This window comes from Solea solea, chromosome 16 (genome assembly GCF_958295425.1).
Source record: "Solea solea chromosome 16, fSolSol10.1, whole genome shotgun sequence".
In the NCBI taxonomy this organism is placed as follows: Eukaryota; Metazoa; Chordata; class Actinopteri; order Pleuronectiformes; family Soleidae; genus Solea; species Solea solea.
In genome coordinates this window covers 20,108,421-20,130,124 of record NC_081149.1, presented here as the reverse complement: position 1 = coordinate 20,130,124, position 21,704 = coordinate 20,108,421, and the positions used below count along the sequence as shown (strand labels likewise).

The 21,704-nt window shown below is 38.4% G+C and overlaps 1 protein-coding gene across 2 annotated transcripts; it reads left to right on the top strand.

The window, feature by feature from the left end:
- Positions 1 to 5: 5 nt before the first annotated feature.
- Positions 6 to 21,558, top strand: sp100.1 (SP110 nuclear antigen, tandem duplicate 1). Of its 2 annotated transcripts, none has more exons than XM_058652518.1 (17): positions 6 to 327; positions 1,108 to 1,263; positions 3,428 to 3,602; positions 3,978 to 4,214; positions 4,762 to 4,881; positions 5,037 to 5,170; positions 5,267 to 5,323; positions 5,424 to 5,457; positions 6,330 to 6,407; positions 7,467 to 7,574; positions 7,738 to 7,880; positions 8,705 to 8,773; positions 9,831 to 9,961; positions 19,572 to 19,683; positions 19,777 to 19,851; positions 20,565 to 20,708; positions 20,792 to 21,558. In XM_058652518.1, exons 2-17 carry the CDS (start codon positions 1,120 to 1,122, stop codon positions 20,897 to 20,899), a joined length of 1,869 nt encoding a protein of 622 aa, XP_058508501.1. In that variant the 5' UTR covers positions 6 to 327; positions 1,108 to 1,119; the 3' UTR covers positions 20,900 to 21,558. The 2 variants fall into 2 exon arrangements, with proteins under 2 accessions (XP_058508501.1, XP_058508502.1); XM_058652519.1 differs by lacking the exon at positions 6 to 327 and adding an exon at positions 444 to 528.
- Positions 21,559 to 21,704: the final 146 nt, after the last annotated feature.

Below are 21,704 nucleotides of genomic sequence, written 5' to 3'. Positions count from 1 at the left end.
CAGTATAGGCAAATGCTAAGGGTGCTGCCATCTGGGGGTCGCCACAATGGGGGAAGAAAAAAAAAGTCTGACTTTCAATATTTTTATACTAAAATTACTTGGTGCTATTATTTCTTACTATGAAAAAAATATGTTCACATTGATTTAACTGCATAGCAAAGCCTATTAAATAATAATAACAACACTTAAATAAGCCGCCTCCCCAATGATTAGACTCTACCTGCTCTCTGACAATTTGACAACAATGTCAAAACGACCAAGACTTTCCAGTGCCCAGGGAAAGAAAAAAAAGAAAAGAAAAGGAAGACAAACACAACAAAGACAGAGGTACAGTAAAGATATTGTCATGTAGTGATATTTCTGTTGCACAACAATAGTAACCTTTAGCCTAAAATTAGCGTTACATTACTTTGTCCTGTTAGCGTAACTGTTAGCAAAGATGGCTGACATGGTTTACATCATGGGAATGAGGTCTAAATAGTGCGGAATTAGCGTTGCCGTTTCAAGCCTTGGAACAAAGTGTCACTGGTAGGCAAGTAACAAAAAAACAAGAATGAAGATATTTATCGACTCAAGGGAAACTCAGGTTTGGAAGCACAATTTCCGTCAAGAGTTTTCTAAGTGGCTAACAAGCTAGCCTCCAATTAACAAAAAGCACTATGTGCTATAGTAATACATGGGTGAGAACATAGCCCTACAAGTAGCCCTATAAAGCCATAATAACCAGAGCTATTTGGCTGAGGTCAGTAATCCGTAATCATTTTGCACACAAATTCCCCGTGAAAAAAAGGTCAACATGTTGTGAGGGCCTATGATGATGTGTGTGTGTGTGTGTGTGTGTGTACTATATCCACTAGAGGCTGAACATCCGCGCCCTCTGCTGGCGCTCATCGGAACTGCGACGTACAACATCAGAACATCAGTCTCACATTTTTCTAATGTCACTGAATGTAGATGCGCGACGAGCTCCGTGGTCGGAGAAGCGTTCCTCATTTATGATAGAGACTCTCTGTTAATCCAGAGACTTTATGTTTCGATTCCTCATATACTGTAAACATCTCGCAACTTGTGGTGTTTTCTTTTCTTTTATTTTATTTTCTTCTCCAGTCCTGACGAGCGATGGATCCATTGGACTTTCTGGAGCCTGAGCAACTGCAGGAGTTTCTCCGACGTCATAAAACAGAGCTGTCCTGCATGGAGAAGCCGCAAACCTTCCTCAACCAGCTGAGGGACCAAAAACTCATTCCCGAGGACAGGTACAAGGTGAGCTTTTATTTATTTATTTTTCTTTTCTTTTCTTTTCCAGTACACATATCCAAAAATACCTCAAAGGGAATATAAAATTGCATCTTGTCACTCTATTATCAAAAATCAAATCAAATCTACAAGGCTTTGTTGAGGTTACAAATCAAGGCATCCTCTCTAAATGAGACTCCTCTACATCCAATGCTCTGCAGAACACAGCAGCTTCAATCGGCCCACGAATTCCTTCATATTCATCTGCCAATAAACATAAGGCTTCGAATTACTTGTTCAACTTATTTTTATAACACATCAATGAGGGTGATTCACCTTTCCACTTACAAGTGTGTATGTGATATTTTCCTAAAATTATAATTATATTAATTAGATCAGACATTTTTTGGGGGACATTTTCATTATATACCAGAACTTGATCCTTATTAAATGGTGTAATGTTATCTGTTTTACTTTTTAACCAGTCATACATGGATTGCCAAAACTGGGGTCACTACCGGACATGAATAAAAAAGGTGCTCAATAGTTTCACTATCTGATTGACAGAAACCACATGGCTCCACCTCGAAACCAAATCTTCTTTCTAATGAGTCTGCAGCTGGATAATAACCATTGATCATTTTAAATTGTAATTCTTTAGCTTTTGGCCACACGGTGGTGTAGTGGTTAGCACTCTCGCCTTGCAGCGAGAAGACCCGGGTTCGAGCCCCGGTTGGAACAAGGGCCTTTCTGCATGGAGTTTGCATGTTCTCCCCGTGTGTGCGTGGGTTCTCTCCGGGTACTCCGGCTTCCTCCCACAGTCCAAAAACATGCAATGTGGGGATAGATAAATTGGACACTCCAAATTGACCATAGGAGTGAGTGTGAGAGCGAATGGTTGTTTGTCTCTATCTGTGTGTGGCCCTGCGATGGACTGGCGAACTGTCCAGGGTGTACCCCGCCTATCGCCCGATGTAGCTGAGATTGGCACAGCACCCCCCGCGACCCTCTGGTAGAGGATGAAGCGGTAGATGATGACTGACTGATGACTGATTCTTTTGCTTTTGGGTAGATTAGTCATATCATATATATAACATGCTTGTTTGAAATTCTTGCATTGCTTTCGCTTGTCTTAATATTTATATCTCTTCCAAGATCATGAAAAATAAAAACTTGTTCCGTATGACTTTATTGCTGCATTTTTTTTATCTCCAATTTGGAATTGTCCAATTCGGGCAATATTATCCTTACTTCCGAATGTGAAAGTGTGTTTTAAATTTGCTGGATTAAGGCAGCTTGTATTGCATGACAAATTTTACTATATTCTCTATTAGAGCACTGTATATCATATTTTTCTTTGAACAAATCAAGTGTCATGATCGACCCTTGGTTATCCATCAGGTCAGCTATAAATATTATTTTCTTGTCCTACCAAGTTTGTTTAAATAGAGTTTTCTAATTTTTATGACAGTTATTTCTTTTTTATTTTTGTTATTCCATAAGGTGGAGCCATGTGTGTAAACAACATTTTCCAGTGCTCAGGTCTGATAGTTTTGCTTGACAGAGCCTGGGTTCAGATGAAGGACACGGCATACAAATAATGTCACATCAGTAGAGGCAGAAGAACAACCGCAACAACAGGAAATCACCTTGAGATACACACTGAAGCTTTATGTCAGGGAATTGACCAGGACTCATTTGATTTCTTGTTGGTTCGGTTCACTTTCACACTGCAGCTGCTTGTTTAAGGCGGTATTGCCTGTATTGAGCACTGACCAGAGAGAAAAAAAAGCACGATAAATAGGAAAACCCAGCTCATCGATTGGCCAGGACTGACAATCCATCCACCACAAAAACAAAGAATGGTGCAACACCAAATATACACAGTCTTGGGGTTTCTGATTTTACTTTGGTGTTGAAAGTGAATTGATTTTTCACAGGAAGCTGCCCAGTATGAGCAGCAGGCGGGGCAGCGAGCTATCCTCACTTCCTAGACAGCCCATTTGCATTTGTCACTGTAAGTGAACCGCACCACGGTTCACTTGCAAGCAAACCAAGACCCACATTTTCATGCACACCAGAGTTTGCTTGTTTTCGGATGAGAAAAATACTATATCTGTGTCATTATTGAGTCACATAGCATATCATCCAACACCTTGTTTCTTCTTTATATGTGTGTGTGTGTCTGCAGAAGGTGACTCGCATGAAGAGCAAAGACAACATAAAAAAGGGCCTTTATGACATTTTGGACGAGTTGGAGAAGGAGCAGTCTCAGCACATCCGCCTGTTCTGGAGCTGCATGTTTAAGGATACAATCATGACCCACTACCCGCATCTGCGACTGCTGCACAGAAGCCTCATGGACGGTAATGGTCATCACTGTTCATAGCATTTGAGTAATATATCATTTAGACGGGCCCTGACGCAATTATATTAACTATAATTATAACATTATTCAAGTATTACAAACTGAAACATGCAGGTGCTGTCTTTCCTTCACATGTTTACTTGCATGACATAATTGTCGCCGTGTAGAACCAGTCTGATCTCCTCTTTAACATGAAAAAATGGTGACATTCTCCTCATCGTCACTGAAGAAATTTACATGTGCATCTCAGTAGTAAAGTCATTACTTTTACAACAATAACTTTTACTTTTTAGTTGCGCTCTTTTAATTTTTCTTAAAAATATCTATTTGTGTATGATATTTATTGTACCTCCCGCCGTTGATGTCATCGCAGGGTCTTTCCAATTTGACACACAACTGCCTGAGAAGGTGGAAAAGGAAGAGACAAATGAAAGGAAAAAGAAGGAAGACGAGAAGGAGGAGGAGCAAGGGAAGTCGGTGAAAAAGAGGATGAAGCGAACAAAAAGAGTCTGTTATGATGACGACGATGATGATGATGAGGAGCAGCAGCCTGGTGCATCATCTCAGTCGGCTCCAAGTCAAAGGAAGAAGTCAAGAAAAATATGCTTCGGTGAGTTTCCTCTCACACTCTTTCTCTCCTGTAAAACATATCTGAATCTTACCTTTAGGTTTGACTGCTTCAAAGTGAATGTTGTCGACCAGAAGTTTACATCAGATCAGATGAGAAGGACGCAGGCGGATAATCAAAAGCTTTACTTAGAGAGTATATACTTGTGATCATAAGGCATATACTTAATGTGTTGTCTATGGAGAAAACACACAAGTAAAGTAAGTAAAAACTACAAATCAAACTTTTCCTGTGTCACGGAATGCAGTTTTAAGATCATTCGGAATTTAATAATGTGGTCGTAGTTTGGCAGCGACTGTGAGTGATTTTTGCCTTGCTATTGTTGACCTTGTTTCATATCGGTCTTCTGTATTTGTATTTCTTATTTTAGACTGTGTTTTTGTGCTTTTACCCATAACGTGAATATGTTTATGACTGCCTTCCTTCCTAAATCTGCAATGTATATCAGATATGAACAATAAAATGCACTCACGAAAATGAATATGAAGCTCAGCAATAGATTATAATTATTGTGGAACTTTATTTCTAGAGTCTCCTTCAAAGAAGGGAGAGAAGAGTGACATTTGGACGTGGCTCATTTATAAGGAACTGCTACCTGTGACCTGTGGATCCCAGGAAGGAACGCTATACAGAAACAGACTGGCAAAAGGTCAGAGGGAAAATGTTAACATCACTGACTGAAGTTACTGAAAAAGAGAGACAAAAAAAAACCTGTACAAATGAATTTATTATTATTATTGATTGCAATTAAATAAAACTTGTAAGTCGAGTTGAACACATTGTTTTTTTCTCTTTCTGTTTCAGGGGAGGAGTGTATTTCATTCGAAGAAAAGTGGTTTACACCAACTGAATTTGAGAGGTTTGCAGGGAAGGGAAGCTATAAAAACTGGAAATTGAGCATTCAGTGTAATGGGACCCCACTGAGAAATCTGATACAGGTCCGTTGTTCTGATTTTAGAACATGTACTGACAACTTGATTTACAGTTTGATTTGAAATTTGAGGATTTTTTTAAAGTATTCAATTTCAATTTAGAAAGGGGATCTAAAACCTGGAAGCTACAAAAGAAGAAATAAGACGAAACAAAGATTGGTAATGAAATGAATAAATGACTAAATGTTGACTCAGTAATGTATGAAATTGTTTTCAGTTATTCACATAAGGCCCCTTTTGTCCTTTTGTGTCCCCTTAGGCCAAGAAATCCCTGTTCCCATTGACATCGACAGGTTTGTTTTATTATCATTATTATTATTATTATTATTATAATAATTAACCTATTAAATTATATAGATTAACCCACGTTTTTATGATTGTGGTGGTGGCGATCAGCGGTGCTGTCTCTAAGTCTTTTTAACTGATTTACAGTTCGGCAGTGTTCGGCTTGAACCTTGTGTCGGACTTCTCTTCCTGTGACTGCACTCTCGCTGTTTTCCACACACGCTACCATGTTGATATTGTCAGAGAACTAGTGGAGGGAGGGGGAGAGGAATGGAGCAGAGGGAACAGGAGCTGAGTGAGCGCAGTAAAAAGGAAAAATCAGAAAAATCGATTTTCATTTTTTTAACATCGTCCAAACAAATAAATCCAATTTCGATTTAAAATCGATCAATCGCCCAGCCCTAACCGCAATGTTTCCTCCACCAGCCATGTTTCTTCCACGGTTCACATATCATGTCATGTCATGGTAGCGTGAGCGTGCCAGCGTCGACACACCCCCTGGAAGAAGTGGGTGTGTTTGCCTGTGTCTCATTTGCATGTAAAGGGACCAGGCACAAAACCGAGCGTTCTGAAATGGGCGGTTTTGGCAGGGTTATTGAACTGCTATGGTGCTTCATCCTTATGGTATTTTGACCAAATCATGTCACAGACGACATGTTCATTAGGACACCAGGGAACTATTTTAACTTGGAGAAATATGGTATAATATGTCCTTATATAACCCTTTTTTTCTCCTGTGTAGGAATTTATAAAGAAATTAGTATTTTGAGGTGTAAACTTGCATATGTGAGTGAAATTAAAACATGCAAACAGAGCATCAGTCCTTTAAAGGTTAAACGATCTAAATTTCACATCTTTATCCATTTCAATGCGGATGAAGAAGGAGAACAAGGAGAAGAAGAAACGGACGATGGCGATGAGGAGGATGACCAGGACCAGAGATCTTCAGATGTCACAGGTGCTGGTTAAAGAACAGAAAATGATTTAAGATGCGTCTCCTTTTCCTGTAAAGACACTAATCACTTTAAAAAATGAGGGTGTGATTAGGGTGTGATCTTATTCTCCTTAGAAAAGCCGACGCCATTGGCACGAGTCGACAAGTCGTGTGTTTTTGTTTTTTCCCCTCTGTCGGTGCTGTGTACACAATGCAATCTCTCTGATTTAATTGAGAGTTGGAAACCCGGTCCAACCCGATGTACATCTACATCTGCCCTAATTATTGATATAAAAAAAATTCTTAACCCTTTAGCAGCCACGTTTTTGTCATGATGCTACCATGTTCTTTGGATGGTAAAAACAGAAAATATGAACTATTTTCAATATACTACATGCAAAATAAAAAAAAAACAGTCTGTTGATTTATAACAACATGGGATATGTCAATGATGGTAGCAACAGATTTTTTTTTGCATTATCATTTTTTGTGCAGGGTCAAAAACTCACACTCATGCACAGCATAAAATGTGCTTTTTAAAAGAAAAAGCTATAAAAAATAATATACATTATTATATTAGGTTGAACTTGTAGATATACAACCAGCTGCGCTAAACAGACACAATCTTGACAAATTTTATGACATATGCACAAACATTGACAAACTTATTGAAACATTAACGTGTGAAATACACACAACTGGCCCTAAGGGTTAATAAGCCTATGTTTTGTTTTATTTAAACGTCTTTGAAAAGGCATGTCAGTTCTTTTTTTTTTTTTTACTATACACATTGACTGTTAACGTTACAGAGAACTTTAATAAAAGTTGCTCATTGTTGTACAGCTGAGTTTCTCCACTGGCGTCATCAAACGGCTTGTCGACTTGACTTGACTCGTGTAATTTGCTTTTACGAGGTCAATATTGTCTTGTTTGTGCCACGTGTGCATTCAGGGTGGGTGTGTGTGCGTGTGTGTGTGTGTGTGTGTTCAGAACATGTGATTGGATCACTCAGGAATGGATGTTAATACCTGGTCTGAACAAGGAGTTTCATGTAGCTATGGTCAATCTGTGTGTCTATTTCAGATGAGGATGCAGAGCGTGAGGAGCAGACTGAGCCAGATGAGTGCCAAGTGTTCAAAGTGACATGTAGAGATGTAGCTGCGACCTTACACCGAAAACGCTTTGGCTCAGGTAATGTTTACTCAACCCACATGATAGTTGCTGAGATAACCAAAGCCATAGCACACACTGGCATAGCAAAACACAGCTTGGTGTTGTATGATAGGATATACTTGTGAATAGTGCAAAGATTGTGTGGTCTTGAAGTCTTCAGTCTCTGTTCCTCCTCCACCAGGGAGGCGTGGGAAATGTATTCGCACTGAGACGAGCTGGTTGACCCCCGTGGAGTTTGTGAAAATGGCGGCGTCGTGTCAGACAGACGTCAGCTGGAGAAGAGACATCAAGTGGAAAAGAGAACCAATCAATGTCCTCATAGAGGTAACTGTGGCTGTGAGTCTAGACTAGATTCTCTGTGGTTCTCTGCATGTGGCACCAACATGCACAGTTTTAATCCTGGTGCGTAATGAGGGAGCTACAGGATTTGGGTTTTTATTTAGAGCCATAATTGATTTTCTCAATGTTACTGTCACAGGACTAAATAAGCCTAAAGCATCTCAACTATTAAACAAAGAGAACGACAATTGATGGGTTTCCCATCAGCCAGCTTCTGTGTGCATAAATTAACTGCATGGAAAAACTGATCATTTAAAAAAAACAAATATGTCGAAATATCCCATAAAGGTTGTAAAATGTTAAAGAACCTAAATTGGAGTGCAGTAAAAAAAACATCCAGCAAATGAAGGAAATATTAAGCTTTTGAAACTTCTTTATGGACAGAATATTGTTAAACAAGAGAAACATTTCACACAATTTCTTTGCTATTTCTACATATGAGGGAAAACATTCACAGTAATTACTGTTCACTATACCTATATATAGTGAACATAGCCTATATAGTAAGATTATGTCCTATATATATATATATATATATATATATATATATATATATATACAACCTGGACAGATTGATGGTCTATGGTCCTACTACAAAAATAGATGACAGGCAGCAATCCACTGCTGAAAGTCTTTATTTACATCAGCAAGTTGTGAGTTATCCTTCTGTGATGGCCTGCACATGGTGCACCACCTACTGATTAAACATTTTATTTGCTTAACAGCATTAGATGGAAACATATGAAAGGGCATTTTCTGTTTTGTGACATTTCTTAATGGAAACCTTTATGTTGATTTGTCTGTTCCAGGCAAAAATCTTGAGGATCCACTCACTGCTGTGTGAGTGCAGATGTTGCAGTACAGATGAGATCTCTCTGGTAAGTTTGTATAAAAGTTTGTTTGAAGACTAATGGAATTTTCTTATTCTGCATTAATCCTAGTTCTGCAAAAAAAAAAAAACAGAAATTAACCCGTGTCTCTCTTTTCATGAGTTACAGTAAAATGTTTGCTGGAGTTTATGAAGAGAAACAAGTTCAGATTTTAATAGCGCTGCACCTTCTGCAATAGCCAGTGTTTTTGTTTTGTCAATTAATCTGTTCCAGGAACTAGTTAAACTTGGGGCTAACATATAATTTGTGGTTATGGTAAGGTTAGTGTGAGAGCCATACTGATCATTTATCCTGTTTATCAGGTCTTGTGTTTGTTTACACTTCGGTCGCTTGTTATGGTGACGGTGCACAGGGAGTCGCTGAGTCTTTATAAGAGCACTGATCACGTATTGATGACGGGGAGCGGTTTTTACCGCTATATAAGTTTACGATCACCTGCATGATTAAGGTTAGCAAAAGGCGTTGGTAAGGGTGTACAAATGAAATGAACTTGTTGAGTTTTTAGAGAGTGAATACATTTGAGAGTGAATTTCTGCTTGAATTTCTTTGCAGGATGTCAGAATAGCCTCCCAGAGCTGCTGTTTAGATGTGAACTGCATCCCACCCTCATAGATCTTCAGATCTACAGTTGATGAATTGAAAATGATGCTGACTGTCATTTGCGTCGACTATTTAGGAAAAATCGGAGAACAATACCATTTGCGTAATTTCCAATTTCCATTCATACAGCTCAGGAATGTCGACAAATGTGTCTTAAAACCACCTCTGAATGTGGTTTTTGTGATCGGCCCTGAGTAGGACACATTGGGACAATTCAGACCTGTAGTGAGTGTGATCGGATCACTGATGATTTGTATCAATGCCAAGTCTGAATGTGATCTTAGACTTGCAAATCAATCAAACACCAAATGTTTTCTTTCTTCTTCTTTTTAAGTCACCAAGTGCCTGTTATATGAGTCTTTGAAAAAAAAGCTGCGTTGACTAAAACTGCGTTGGTCCGCAGAGAAAACTGCTTGTGTAAATAATGTGACATGTGTCTTGGCAGGATGATCAGAAAAATGATGATGTGTGTTGGATCTGCAAAAGGGAAGAAGAGAAGCTGGTCATGTGTGATCACTGCCCGCGCTCCTTCCACCAGAAGTGTCACCTACCTCCTGTGGACGATGCAGATGTGGGGTGAGCATGGACAGCATATTACTAAGTAGTGGTTTAATGTTTTAGTGAAGAGATTTTCAACCTTTACTCAGCTGCAGACATTGTGATACATGCTAATCTATTTACGTAATGTGTTGAAAACACAGCAGGTCACAGTCAGTATAAATGATCACAAGAATGATGGACGAGTCCCTTTTATCTTTTTCAGCACCAAACAATTAAACTACTTCAATGTGGATCACATGTTTTTGTGTTGTGAGGAAGCTGGTGTTCACAGTCACTAACCGAGTGAAAGGTGTCACCCATCTGACGAGCTTTTCTGATCAATCTGTGGATCACTGTGTTTTCTCAATACCTATTTATTGCCATGTGAATGTTTTATTCTAAAAAAAAATGCCTCTAGAAAGTCAAATCTTCCCAAATGTTTTTTTTGGCCACTTGAACTTTTCATTCATGCCAACAAGTGCCTGTAAACTGTAAAGGTTTCAATTAATGCATGTTGCATTTCATGCTTAACACACTAAATGACACATTTTACAGTCCTGAGTTTAAAAGATGTGCACTTTTATTTACTTTATTTAACAGTATTTTCAAAACAGACAGGTCTCAGTAGTAAAATAACAGTTGTAAATAATCAAATTAATGACGGCTGAGGTCCATTCAGCTTCCTCTGTTAGCCCGTTCTTCGTGAATTCAACAGAGCCATTCATATTTTTCACCTGTAACACTTTGTCAAAATTGTCCATTCATCAAAAAATAAAAATATTATGTATGATTTCTAACTCAATTCATGTTACACTAAATTCTTATTTGTGTGTGTCTTTGTGTGTAGGGATAGCAGACCATGGATGTGTTCATTCTGTGTCGCCACTCCGGAATGACGTCTCGGTGATCAGGTGGAGACGGAGGTCGCTCTGTCTCACCTAGTTTCACCACACTTGATGGTGGGAAACCTGTCGAGCTTTCTGAAAAGACGACTTTAGGCCCATACGTCAACCGTTCTGTTTCAGCACTTCAAACAGACATTTGTTATTATTAAAAAGTTACACATTACAGACTTTTGGCAGAGCAAAATAATTGAATGTTTACATATTGAGGACACAGGGAAGTATTAAGGGATTTACAGTATAGCCATATACTTTTTCTATACATTACAAATGATTTTTCCCACTTTGGATAATGAACTGCCATTTTAACTTTTTGTGATTTTACAACTTGGAATGATCGCTTGCTTAATATTTGAATGATTTTTAATCTTTAAATCTTTAATCTTTTAGAGTAAAAATATTGTAATATAAATATAGTATATATTTTGAATCAATAATTGTCACTATGCAGTGAATAAAGTGTTAACTTGTGCTGCTTTGTTTGGATGTGTTCATTTTATGAATGTAGACAGATGTAAGCATACTTTTGCCCTATGTCATCTAAAATTGGCACCAGTCAGAGTTCTGAGATTAAAGTCAGAACTTTAACCTCAGAATTCTGTCTTTAATCTCAGAATTCTGTCTTTAATCTCAGAATTCTGACTTTAATTCTGGCTTTAATCTCAGAATTCGACTTTAATTTGGATTTTAATCTCAGAATTCGACTTTAATTTGGATTTTAATCTCAGAAACCTCAGAATTCGACTTTCATATCAGAATTCTTTAATTCCGACTAATCCCAGAATTCTTAATTGTTGTTAATGTCAGAATTCGACTTTAATGTTAGAATTCGACTTTAATGTCAGAATTCGACTTTAATCTCAGTGATTCTAATCTCAGAATTCTGACTTTAATTCTGGCTTTAATCTCAGAATTCGACTTTAATTAGTATTTTAATCTCAGAATTCGACTTTAATTCGGATTTTAATCTCAGAAACCTCAGAATTCGACTTTAATATTAGAATTCTTTAATTCCGACTAATCCCAGAATTCTTAATTGGTGTTAATGTCAGAATTCGACTTTAATCTCAGTGATTTTAATCTCAGAATTCTCCTTTAATTCTGATTTTCACAGAGAATTTGACTTTTGCAGATATTTTTGATTGTCCTGTAAGGAGTCTCACAGATAAAGCCTACCACTATGTGCTTTTTGTCAGACAAAACCTGGTTAAGAATAATAGTAATAGTAATAGTAATAAAAAATATATGATTGAGGGTTAGTTAACCTTCCTTTTTGGACTAACGGCCCCAAAAATACATGGGTGGAGAATATAACCCTACAAGTTGCCCTATAGAGACATAATAATCAGTGCTATTTGGCTGAGGTCAGTAATACGTAATCATTTTGCACACTGAAATTCAAATATCCCAATGAAAAAAGATGTCGTTAGGGCCTATGATGTGTGTGTGTGCACTATTGCCACTAGAAGCTGAACATCCGCGCCCTCTGCTGGCGCTCACCGGAACTGCGACTTACAATATCAAAACATAAGTTTCACTTTCCCAACGTCACTGAATGAAGACGCGCGACGAGCTCCGTGGTCGGAGAAGCGTTCCTCATTTATGATAGAGACTCTCTGTTAGTCCAGAGACTTTATGTTTCGATAACTCATATACTGTAAACATCTCGCAGCTCGTGGTTTTTATTTTCTTTTCTTTTCTTCTTCAAGTCCTGACTAGCGATGAATCCATTGGACTTCCTGGAACCTGAGCAAATGCTGCGGTTTCTGCACTGTAATAAAACAGAGCTGTCCTGCATGGAGAAGCCGGAAATCTTCCTCAGACAGCTGAGGGACCACAACCTCATTCCCGAGGACAGTTTCAAGGTGAGCTGCACAGAGTGATTATCCAATTATAGTATATATAATACCAGTCAGGCATCTAAATGAAGTCCTAACCTCTCGTTCGCCCCCTTGTGGTTGGCTGACTTTAGAAAGATGTTGATTTGATGCGCTGCAGAATCTGCATTCGGGCGTTTTGTCCACAAACCAAAATTATTACGTTTTAACGATTTCTTAGTTATACGGAGCAAAGAAACCGACAATATTCACATCTAAGAAGCTGAAAAATCACAGAAACTGGTTTCAATTCTTTAGAAAACACTCAAACCGAATCATCGATTATCAAAATAGTTGACGATTCATTTAGTAATTTAGTAATTATAAATGTCAAAAAATCATAGCAGCGAAAATGGCGATGGTGATTAAAATTTGATTCATTGTGCAGCCTTCATTTGTTGTACTGTCTTTAAAGACACCGACCGAAGACACACATTACTCACTGGCTTAACTGTGACCATACCCAGACCATCACTACACAACAGTGACGTCAGCTTCAGAAGATAACTCCAAGTCATGCATAACATCACTTTCTCTGCCCTCGGCTCCACTTTCAGTCATTCTGCTCTTTCCTTGCTTAACTTACCCGGCAACTGTCAAACGGTGTGAATGACGCACATTTTTCATAATTTTTCACCTGATTTTGTTTTTTTGTTTAACCCCTGTAACATGTAGGAATATCAGAGAGACGAAACTCTAAGGATAAAAAGCTTCTTGTTCCCGCCCACCCCTGTTCTGCCACTGTATATACACACACACACACACACACAAGTGCTCAGGTCTGATAGTTTTGCTTGACAGAGCATGGGTTCAGATGAAGGACACGGCATACAAATAATGTTACTCATTTGATTTCTTGTTGGTTTGGTTCACTTTCACACTGCAGCTGCTTGTTTAAGGCGGTATTGCCTGTATTGAGCACTGACCAGGGAGAAAAAAAAACATGATGAATAGGAAAACCCAGCTCATCGATTGGCCAGGACTGACAATCCATCCACCACAAAAACAAAGAATGGTGCAACACCAAATATACACAGTCTTGGGGTTTGTGATTTTACTTTGGTGTTGAAAGTGAATTAATTTTTCATAAGAAGCTGCCCAGTATGAGCAGCAGGCGGGGCAGCGAGCTATCCTCACTTCCTAGACAGTCCATTTGCATTTGTCACTGTAAGTGAACCGCACCACGGTTCACTTGCAAGCAAACCAAGACCCACATTTTCATGCACACCAGAGTTTGCTTGTTTTCGGATGAGAAAAATACTATATCTGTGTCATTATTGAGTCACATGGCATATCATCCAACACCTTGTTTCTTCTTTATATGTGTGTGTGTGTGTGTGTGTGTGTGTCTGCAGAAGGTGAGTCGCATGAAGAGCAAAGACAACAAAAAAAAGGGCTTTTATGACATTTTGGACACGTTGGAGAAGGAGCAGTCTCAGCACATCCACCTGTTCTGGAGCTGCATGTTTAAGGATACAATCATGAACCACTACCCGCATCTGCGACTGCTGCACAGAAGCCTCATGGACGGTAATGGTCATCACTGTTCATAGCGTTTGAGTAATATATCATTTAGACGGGCCCTGAGGCAGATTATATTAACTATAATTACAACATTATTCAAATATTCCAAACTGAAACATGCAGGTGCTGTTTTTACTTGCATGACATAATTGTCTGTTTTAATTGATGCCGTATAGAACCGGTCTGATCTCCTCTTCTCCATGAAAAAATGGTGACATTCTCCTCACCGTCACTGTAGAAATTAAAATATTTACATGTGCATCTCAGTAGTAAAGTCATTATTTTTTGCTTGCGCTCTTTTAATTTTTCTTAAAAATATCTATTTGTGTATGATATTTATTGTACCTCCCGCCGTTCATGTCATCACAGGGTCTTTCGAATTTGACACACAACTGCCTGAGAAGGTGGAAAAGGAAGAGACAAATGAAAGGAAAAAGAAGGAAGACGAGAAGGAGGAGGAGCAAGGGAAGTCGGTGAAAAAGGGGAGGAAACGAACAAAAAGAGTCTGTTATAGCGACGATGATGATGATGATGATGATGAGCAGCAGCCTGGTGCATCATCTCAGTCGGCTCCAAGTCAAAGGAAGAAGTCAAGAAAAATACATTTCCGTGAGTTTCCTCTCACACTCTTCTGAATATTAGCTTTAGGTTTGACTGCTGCAAAGGGAATGTCGATGCTCTGTTCCAGTCTAAATGTCTGTGACTTCGCAGGAGATTCACTGGTGTGACCATGAGAAGTGCAACAAGGCAGTTAGTTGCTGTGAGTGTAGACTGTCTCACTCCTAAAAGACAAAGTGGCTTTGCTCAATCATTTATTTCTGTCAGAGCCTGTCTTGGAAAATAACACTTGCTCTCATACGTTGCTTGGTTTAACATACACACACACTTGCAACTTTGCATTCGACTTTTTCCCCGCCATCTATTTTTGTAAAATGGTGCCACTTTGTATTTGTCCTGCTCTTATTTTAGACCCATAACATGAATATGTTTATGACTGCCTTCCTTCCTCCTAAATCTGCAATGCATATCAGATATGAACAATAAAATGCACTCACGAAAATGAATGTGAAGCTCAGCAATAGATTATAATTATTGTGGAACTTTATTTCTAGAGTCTCCTTTAAAGAAGGGAGAGAAGACTGACATTTGGACGTGGCTCATTTATAAGGAACTGCTACCTGTGACCTGTGGATCCCAGGAAGGAACACTAAGCAGAAGCAGACTGGCAAAAGGTCACAGGGAAAATGTTAACATCACTGACTGAAGTTACTGAAAAAGAGAGACAAAAAAAACCCTGTACAAATGAATTTATTATTAATATTATTGTTGATTGCAATTAAATAAAACTTGTAAGTCGAGTTGAACACGTTGTTTTTTTCTCTTTCTGTTTCAGGGGAGGAGTGTATTTCAGTCCAGAAACAGTGGTTTACACCAACTGAATTTGAGAGGTTTGCAGGGAAGGGAAGCTATAAAAACTGGAAATTGAGCATTCAGTGTAATGGGACCCCACTGAGAAATCTGATACAGGTCCATTGTTCTGATTTTAGAACATGTACTGACAACTTGATTTACAGTTTGATTTGAAATTTGAGGATTTTTTTAAAGTATTCAATTTCAATTTAGGAAGGGCATCTAAAACCTGGAAGCTACAACGGAAGAAATAAGACGAAACCAAGATCGGTAATGAAATGAATAAATGACTAAATGTTGACTCAGTAATGTATGAAATTGTTTTCAGTTTTTCACATCAGGCCCCTTTTGTCCTTTTGTGTCCCCTTAGGCCAAGAAATCCCTGTTCCCATCGACAGGTTTGTATTTTTATTATTATTATTATTATTTTTTTTATTATTGTTGTTATTATCATTATCATCATTATTATTATTTTTATTATTATTATTTTTATTATTATTATTATTATACTATGATATGTTAAGTCAAGTCAACTTTGTGTCACACGTTTCTAAAGCACGTTTAGAAACATCCAGGTTTGCCTGAAGTGACTAAAGAGGTGTGACAACAAGGTGCAAAACACAAAACAATAAAACGTGATAAAAGTAAAACTGTAAAAATAAGAATGGTAGAAACTATGGGACTGTAGTGTTTTTAAATTAGGGAAGCACAATATTATCGGCATGATATCAGTATTGGCCGATGTTGTAAAATGTATCCTGTATCAAGATCCCTTGATATGAGGCTCCTACCTCGACTTTTATGATTGTGCTCTCGTTTACTATTATTTTTTTATGTTTATTTATTTTGTACAACAAAGATGTATTGGCAAAAGTATCGTGTTTCCCTATTTTTAATGGATACAAGGGCATAGTATTGATATTTGAGTCAAAACTGCAGCCATATAGCCATTTTTTTCTCCTGTGCAGGAATTTATAAAGAAATTAGAATTTTGAGGTGTAAACTTGCATATGTGAGCGAAATGAAAACAAGCATCAGTGCTTACAAACGTAAAAATGTCTAAATTTCACATCTTTATCCATTTTAATGCAGATGAAGAAGGAGAACAAGGAGAACAAGGAGAAGAAGAAACGGATGATGAGGAGGATGAGGAGGATGACCAGGACCAAAGTTCTTCAGATTTCCCAGGTGCTGGTTAAAGAACAGAAAAATGATTTAAGACATCTCCTTTTCCTGTAGAGACACTAATCACTTTAAAAAAATGGGTTGACAAGTCGTGAGTTTTTTTTTTCCTGCAGCCTTACTGCAGGAGCTGAGCTGGAAATAACAAGATAACATAAAAATACACAATCCTGACAAATTTACATGATATAATTAAAATTATTTAATTTTTTTTTTTTTTTTACCTTTTTTACCGCAGTGACTGTTAACGTTACAGAGAACTTTAATGAAAGTTAATACCTGGTCTGAACAAGGAGTTTCATGTAGCTATGGTCAATCTGTGTGTCTATTTCAGATGAGGACGGAGAGTGTGAGGAGCAGACTGAGCCAGATGAGTGCCAAGTGTTCAAAGTGACATGTAGAGATGAAGCTGCGACCTTACACCGAAAACGCTTTGGCTCAGGTAATGTTTACTCAACCCACATGACAGTTGCTGAGATAACCAAAGACTTGTGGATAGTGCAAAGATTGTGTGGTCTTGAAATCTTCAGTCTGTTCCTCCTCCACCAGGGACACGTGGGAAATGTATTCGCACTGAGACGAGCTGGTTGACCCCCGTGGAGTTTGCGGAAGTGGCGGCGTCGTGTCAGACAGACATCAGCTGGAGAAGAGACATCAAGTGGAAAGAAGAACCAATCAATGTCCTCATAGAGGTAACTGTGGCTGTGAGTCTAGACTAGATTCTCTGTTGTTCTCTGCATGTGGCACCAACATGCACAGTTTTTGTCCTGGTGCGTAATGAGGGAGCTACAAGATTTGGGGTTTTAATTGAGAGCCATAATTGATGTTCTCAATGTTACTGTCACAGGACTAAATAAGCCTAAAGCATCTCAACTATTTAACAAAGAGAAAGACAATTGAATGGAAAAACTGATTGACAGAAGATTGAGCTTTTGAAACGTCTTTATGGACAGAATGTTGTTAAACAAGAGAAACATTTCTACATATGAGGGAAAACACTCACAGTGATCATGTGTCGTGTCTCAATATATAGTCTATATAGAAAGATTATGTCCCCTATATATACAACCTGGACAGATCGATGGTCTATGGTCCTACTACAAAAATAGATGACAAGCAGCAATCCACTGCTGAAATCACACTCTTTTAAGTCTCAGCGAGTTGTGACTTATCCTTCTGTGATGGCCTGCACTTGGTGCGCCACCTACTGGTTAAACTTGCATTTTATTTGCTTAAAAGCATTAGATGGAAACATATAAAAGGGCATTTTCTGTTTTGCGACACTTCTTAATGGAAACCTGTATGTTGTCTGTTCCAGGCAAATATCTTGAGGATCCACTCACTGCTGTGTGAGTGCAGATGTTGCAGTACAGATCAGAGCGCTCTTGTAAGTTTGTTGAAAAGTTTATTTGATCAGAGTAGGACACATTGGGACACTTCAGACCTGTAGGGAGTGTGATCTGAGACTTGCAAGTCAAACTGTTTTCTTTCTTCTTCTTTTTAAGTCTCCAGGGGCCTCATGTATAAGAGAGTGCGCAGCTTTCATACTGAAAGACAGCGTACGCACAAAATTTGAAAAGACAACCGTGCGTACGCCAAGTCCTGCGCACCTTTTAATTAAACATCCCATGCATAAGACATGACTTATCCGTGTGAGCTGAATTTACAGATCATTTCAACAATCTATAAGTGTCACACGTCATCATCTACACACAGAAGAAACAGACAGAGCTCAATGAGTTACTCCACGTGACGATTCATTACTGTCACTGATCGTGTTGTGGAAGCTGGGGAGGGAGGAAGAAGGCATCACCTTTCTCTTCACATGAAAGTCACAGCAGTGGCGGAATAACTTTTTTGCAGTTATTTCGTTATCGTATGGATTAAAATGGTCTTTTTGTGCGTTTAGCACGGTTTATACATGAGGCTCACATAACAGGTGCCTGTTAAGAAAAAAAACTAAAACTGCGATGGTCAGCAGAGACAACTGCTTGTGTAAATAACATTGCTGTCATGTGACGTGTGTCTTGGCAGGATGATCAGAAAAATGATGATGTGTGTTGGATCTGCAAAAGGGGAGAAGAGAAGCTGGTCATGTGTGATCACTGCCCACACTCCTTCCACCAGGAGTGTCACCTACCTCCTGTGGACGATGCGGTTTTGGGGTGAGCATGGACAGCATATAACTAAGTAGTGGTTTAATGTTTTAGTGAAGAGATTTTCAACCTCTACTGTATCTGTTGATCCATTCTGTGGCCATGTGAATGTTTTATTATAAAAAAAGGCCTCTAGAAAATCAAATCTTCCCAAATGTTGCACGTTTCTTTGGCCTCTTCAACTTTTCATTCATGCCAACAAATGCCTGTAAACGGTAAAGGTTTCAATTAATGCATGTTGCATTTCATGCTTAACACACTAAATGACACATTTTACAATCCTGAGTTTAAAAACGTGCACTTTTATTCACTTTATTTAACAGTATTTTCAAAACAGACAGGTCTCAGTAGTAAAATAACAGTTGTAAATAATCAAATTAATGATGGCTGAGGTCCATTCAGCTTCCTCTGTTAGCCCGTTCTTCGTGAAGTCAACAGAGCCATTTATATTTTTCACCTGTAAAACTTTGTCTGTGCTTTCCCTGCTGAAACATGTCAAAATGGTCCATTCATAAAAAAATAAAAACATTATGTATGATTTCTAACTCAATTCATGTTACACTAAGTTCCTATTTGTGTGTGTCTTTGTGTGTAGGGATAGCAGACCATGGATGTGCACGTTCTGTGTCGCCACTCAGGAATGGCGTCTCGGTGATCAGGTGGAGACGTTGGTCGCTCTGTCTCACCTAGTTTCACCACACTTGATGGTGAGGACACGGCAAGAGTCTCTGTCTCCATCCGTCTGTCTTTGGGTCTGTCACGCTTCCGTCACTGATCCATTCTCTCTCTTACCTCACCAGGAATGTCAGTATCTTCTCTTGAGCTTATACAGCACTGATGAGTCACGAAAAATTGCTTCAATTTCAAGTATTGCTGTAAGTGTCTTTCACCACTGTTCCACTGGTCATACATGTGTAACGTTGATGATTTGAAGGTTCTGAGGCCGTCGACGTGTGCTTAATGTGATGAAAATAAGATAGGTACAACATTGAAGTGAAATTGTTTACATTTGGCAGCTACAACAGCCCACAATGGACAAACTAAACAACATTGGAGTTGTAATGCTAACTGAAGGGAGCGTAGGTTCCCCAACACACCTGGAAGGAAAGGCAGGAGTGAGGAATATTAACGGCCTTACTTCCTTCAGTCAACAGATGAAGGGTTCAAATTGTCAAAACGGAGTTGTTAACCTCAATTTCTGATTAAGTTAGAGCTGAAACAATTACTCGATTATTTATCGATCACTAAATTAGATTTCTGATTGTTTCAGCATTTTAAATGTGAATATTTTCTGGATTCTTTGCTCCACAAAACAAAGGAATCATTAAAACTGAAACATTTTGTGTTTGTGGACAAAACGGGACATTTGAGCACATCGTCATCAACACTGATCAACATTTTTCAACATTCTATGGACCAAACGATTACTCAATTAAACGCATAATAAATAATCAATGGATGAATCGATTATGAAAAGAATCGTTAGTTGCAGATCTAGATGAAGTATCGCGCAGGTCTCACTCGCTGCATTTGTACCTGAAACCTGAGAGTGTTGAGCATCTCTTTCTTTTTTGTTTGACACCGTCAGATGGAGGATTCCTCCTCTGTCAACCAGACTCTGCCATGGCTGGACAGCATAGCAGACAACCTACAGGCGGAAAAATACCTAAGGATAAAGGATTTTGTGTCAGATGTTCAACACATTTTCACCAACTGTGCCTCAGAACACCAAGTAAGAACTGTCACGGACAGATGGTCACTTCTAGACCTCTGAATTTCAAGATTGTAACAATGTAATGTTCTTTTTTTCCCCAGCATCATCCAGAAGTCCTTTCCATGGTTGCACAACTAAAGGAGATATTTAACCAAAGATTCAATAGTGTCTTCAACATTTGTGACGGGAGTGTTGGCTGTTTGCACTAAAAACAAGACCAAGGCAGGCAGTAAATCCATCAGAAATAGGGAAACCTGTGGAGCTTTCTGAAAAGGGGACTTTAGGCCCATACGTCAACCGTTCTGTTTCAGCACTTGTTTCAGTATCACACTGTTAAACTACTGTTCCAGAGAACTACGGATAATTCCTTAACCTAAGGTTTGGTGCCGTCGTTCACCTTCCATCCTTCAGTGATCACATATAAAACTCTGTGTCGCCACAGAGTGAAACAGACATTTGTTATTTTAAAATTATTAAAAAGTTACACATTACAGACTTTTGGCAGAGCAAAATTGAATGTTTACATATTGAGGACACGGGGAAGTGTTCAGAGATTTACAGTATAGCCAGATTTTTATTTGCAGTGTCATAATAATTTTCCACTTTTTTTAATGGTACTTTTTCTATACATTACAATTGATTTTCCCACTTCATGTTGGATGATTTTAATCTACACACCCGTAGGTGCATTATGAATTTTAACTTTTTGTGATTTTACAACTTGGAATGATCGCTTGCTTAATATATGAATGATTGTTAATCTTTACAAGAGTGAGGGAATTGCTCTGGTTTTTATTCTCTAATATAAATATAGTATCAATTTTAAGTCAATAATTGTCACTATGCAGTGAATAAAGTGTTAACTTGTGCTGCTTTGTTTGGATGTGTTGATTTTATGATTGTAGATACATGTAAGCATACTGTAAAAGTATGCTTTTACAGTATATCATCTGAGATTGGCAACAGTCAGCGTTCTGAGATTAAAGTCTGATTTCTGATTTTAACCTCAGAATT

Bases quoted from the DNA above. Each gene is read 5' to 3' on its own strand.
- sp100.1 (XM_058652518.1), top strand. From the start codon at position 1,120: ATGGATCCATTGGACTTTCTGGAGCCTGAGCAACTGCAGGAGTTTCTC. The intron at 4,882-5,036 runs GTCAGAGGGAAA...TTTCTGTTTCAG, and splicing joins CAGAAACAGACTGGCAAAAG to GGGAGGAGTGTATTTCATTC. The intron at 5,171-5,266 runs GTCCGTTGTTCT...ATTTCAATTTAG, and splicing joins CACTGAGAAATCTGATACAG to AAAGGGGATCTAAAACCTGG.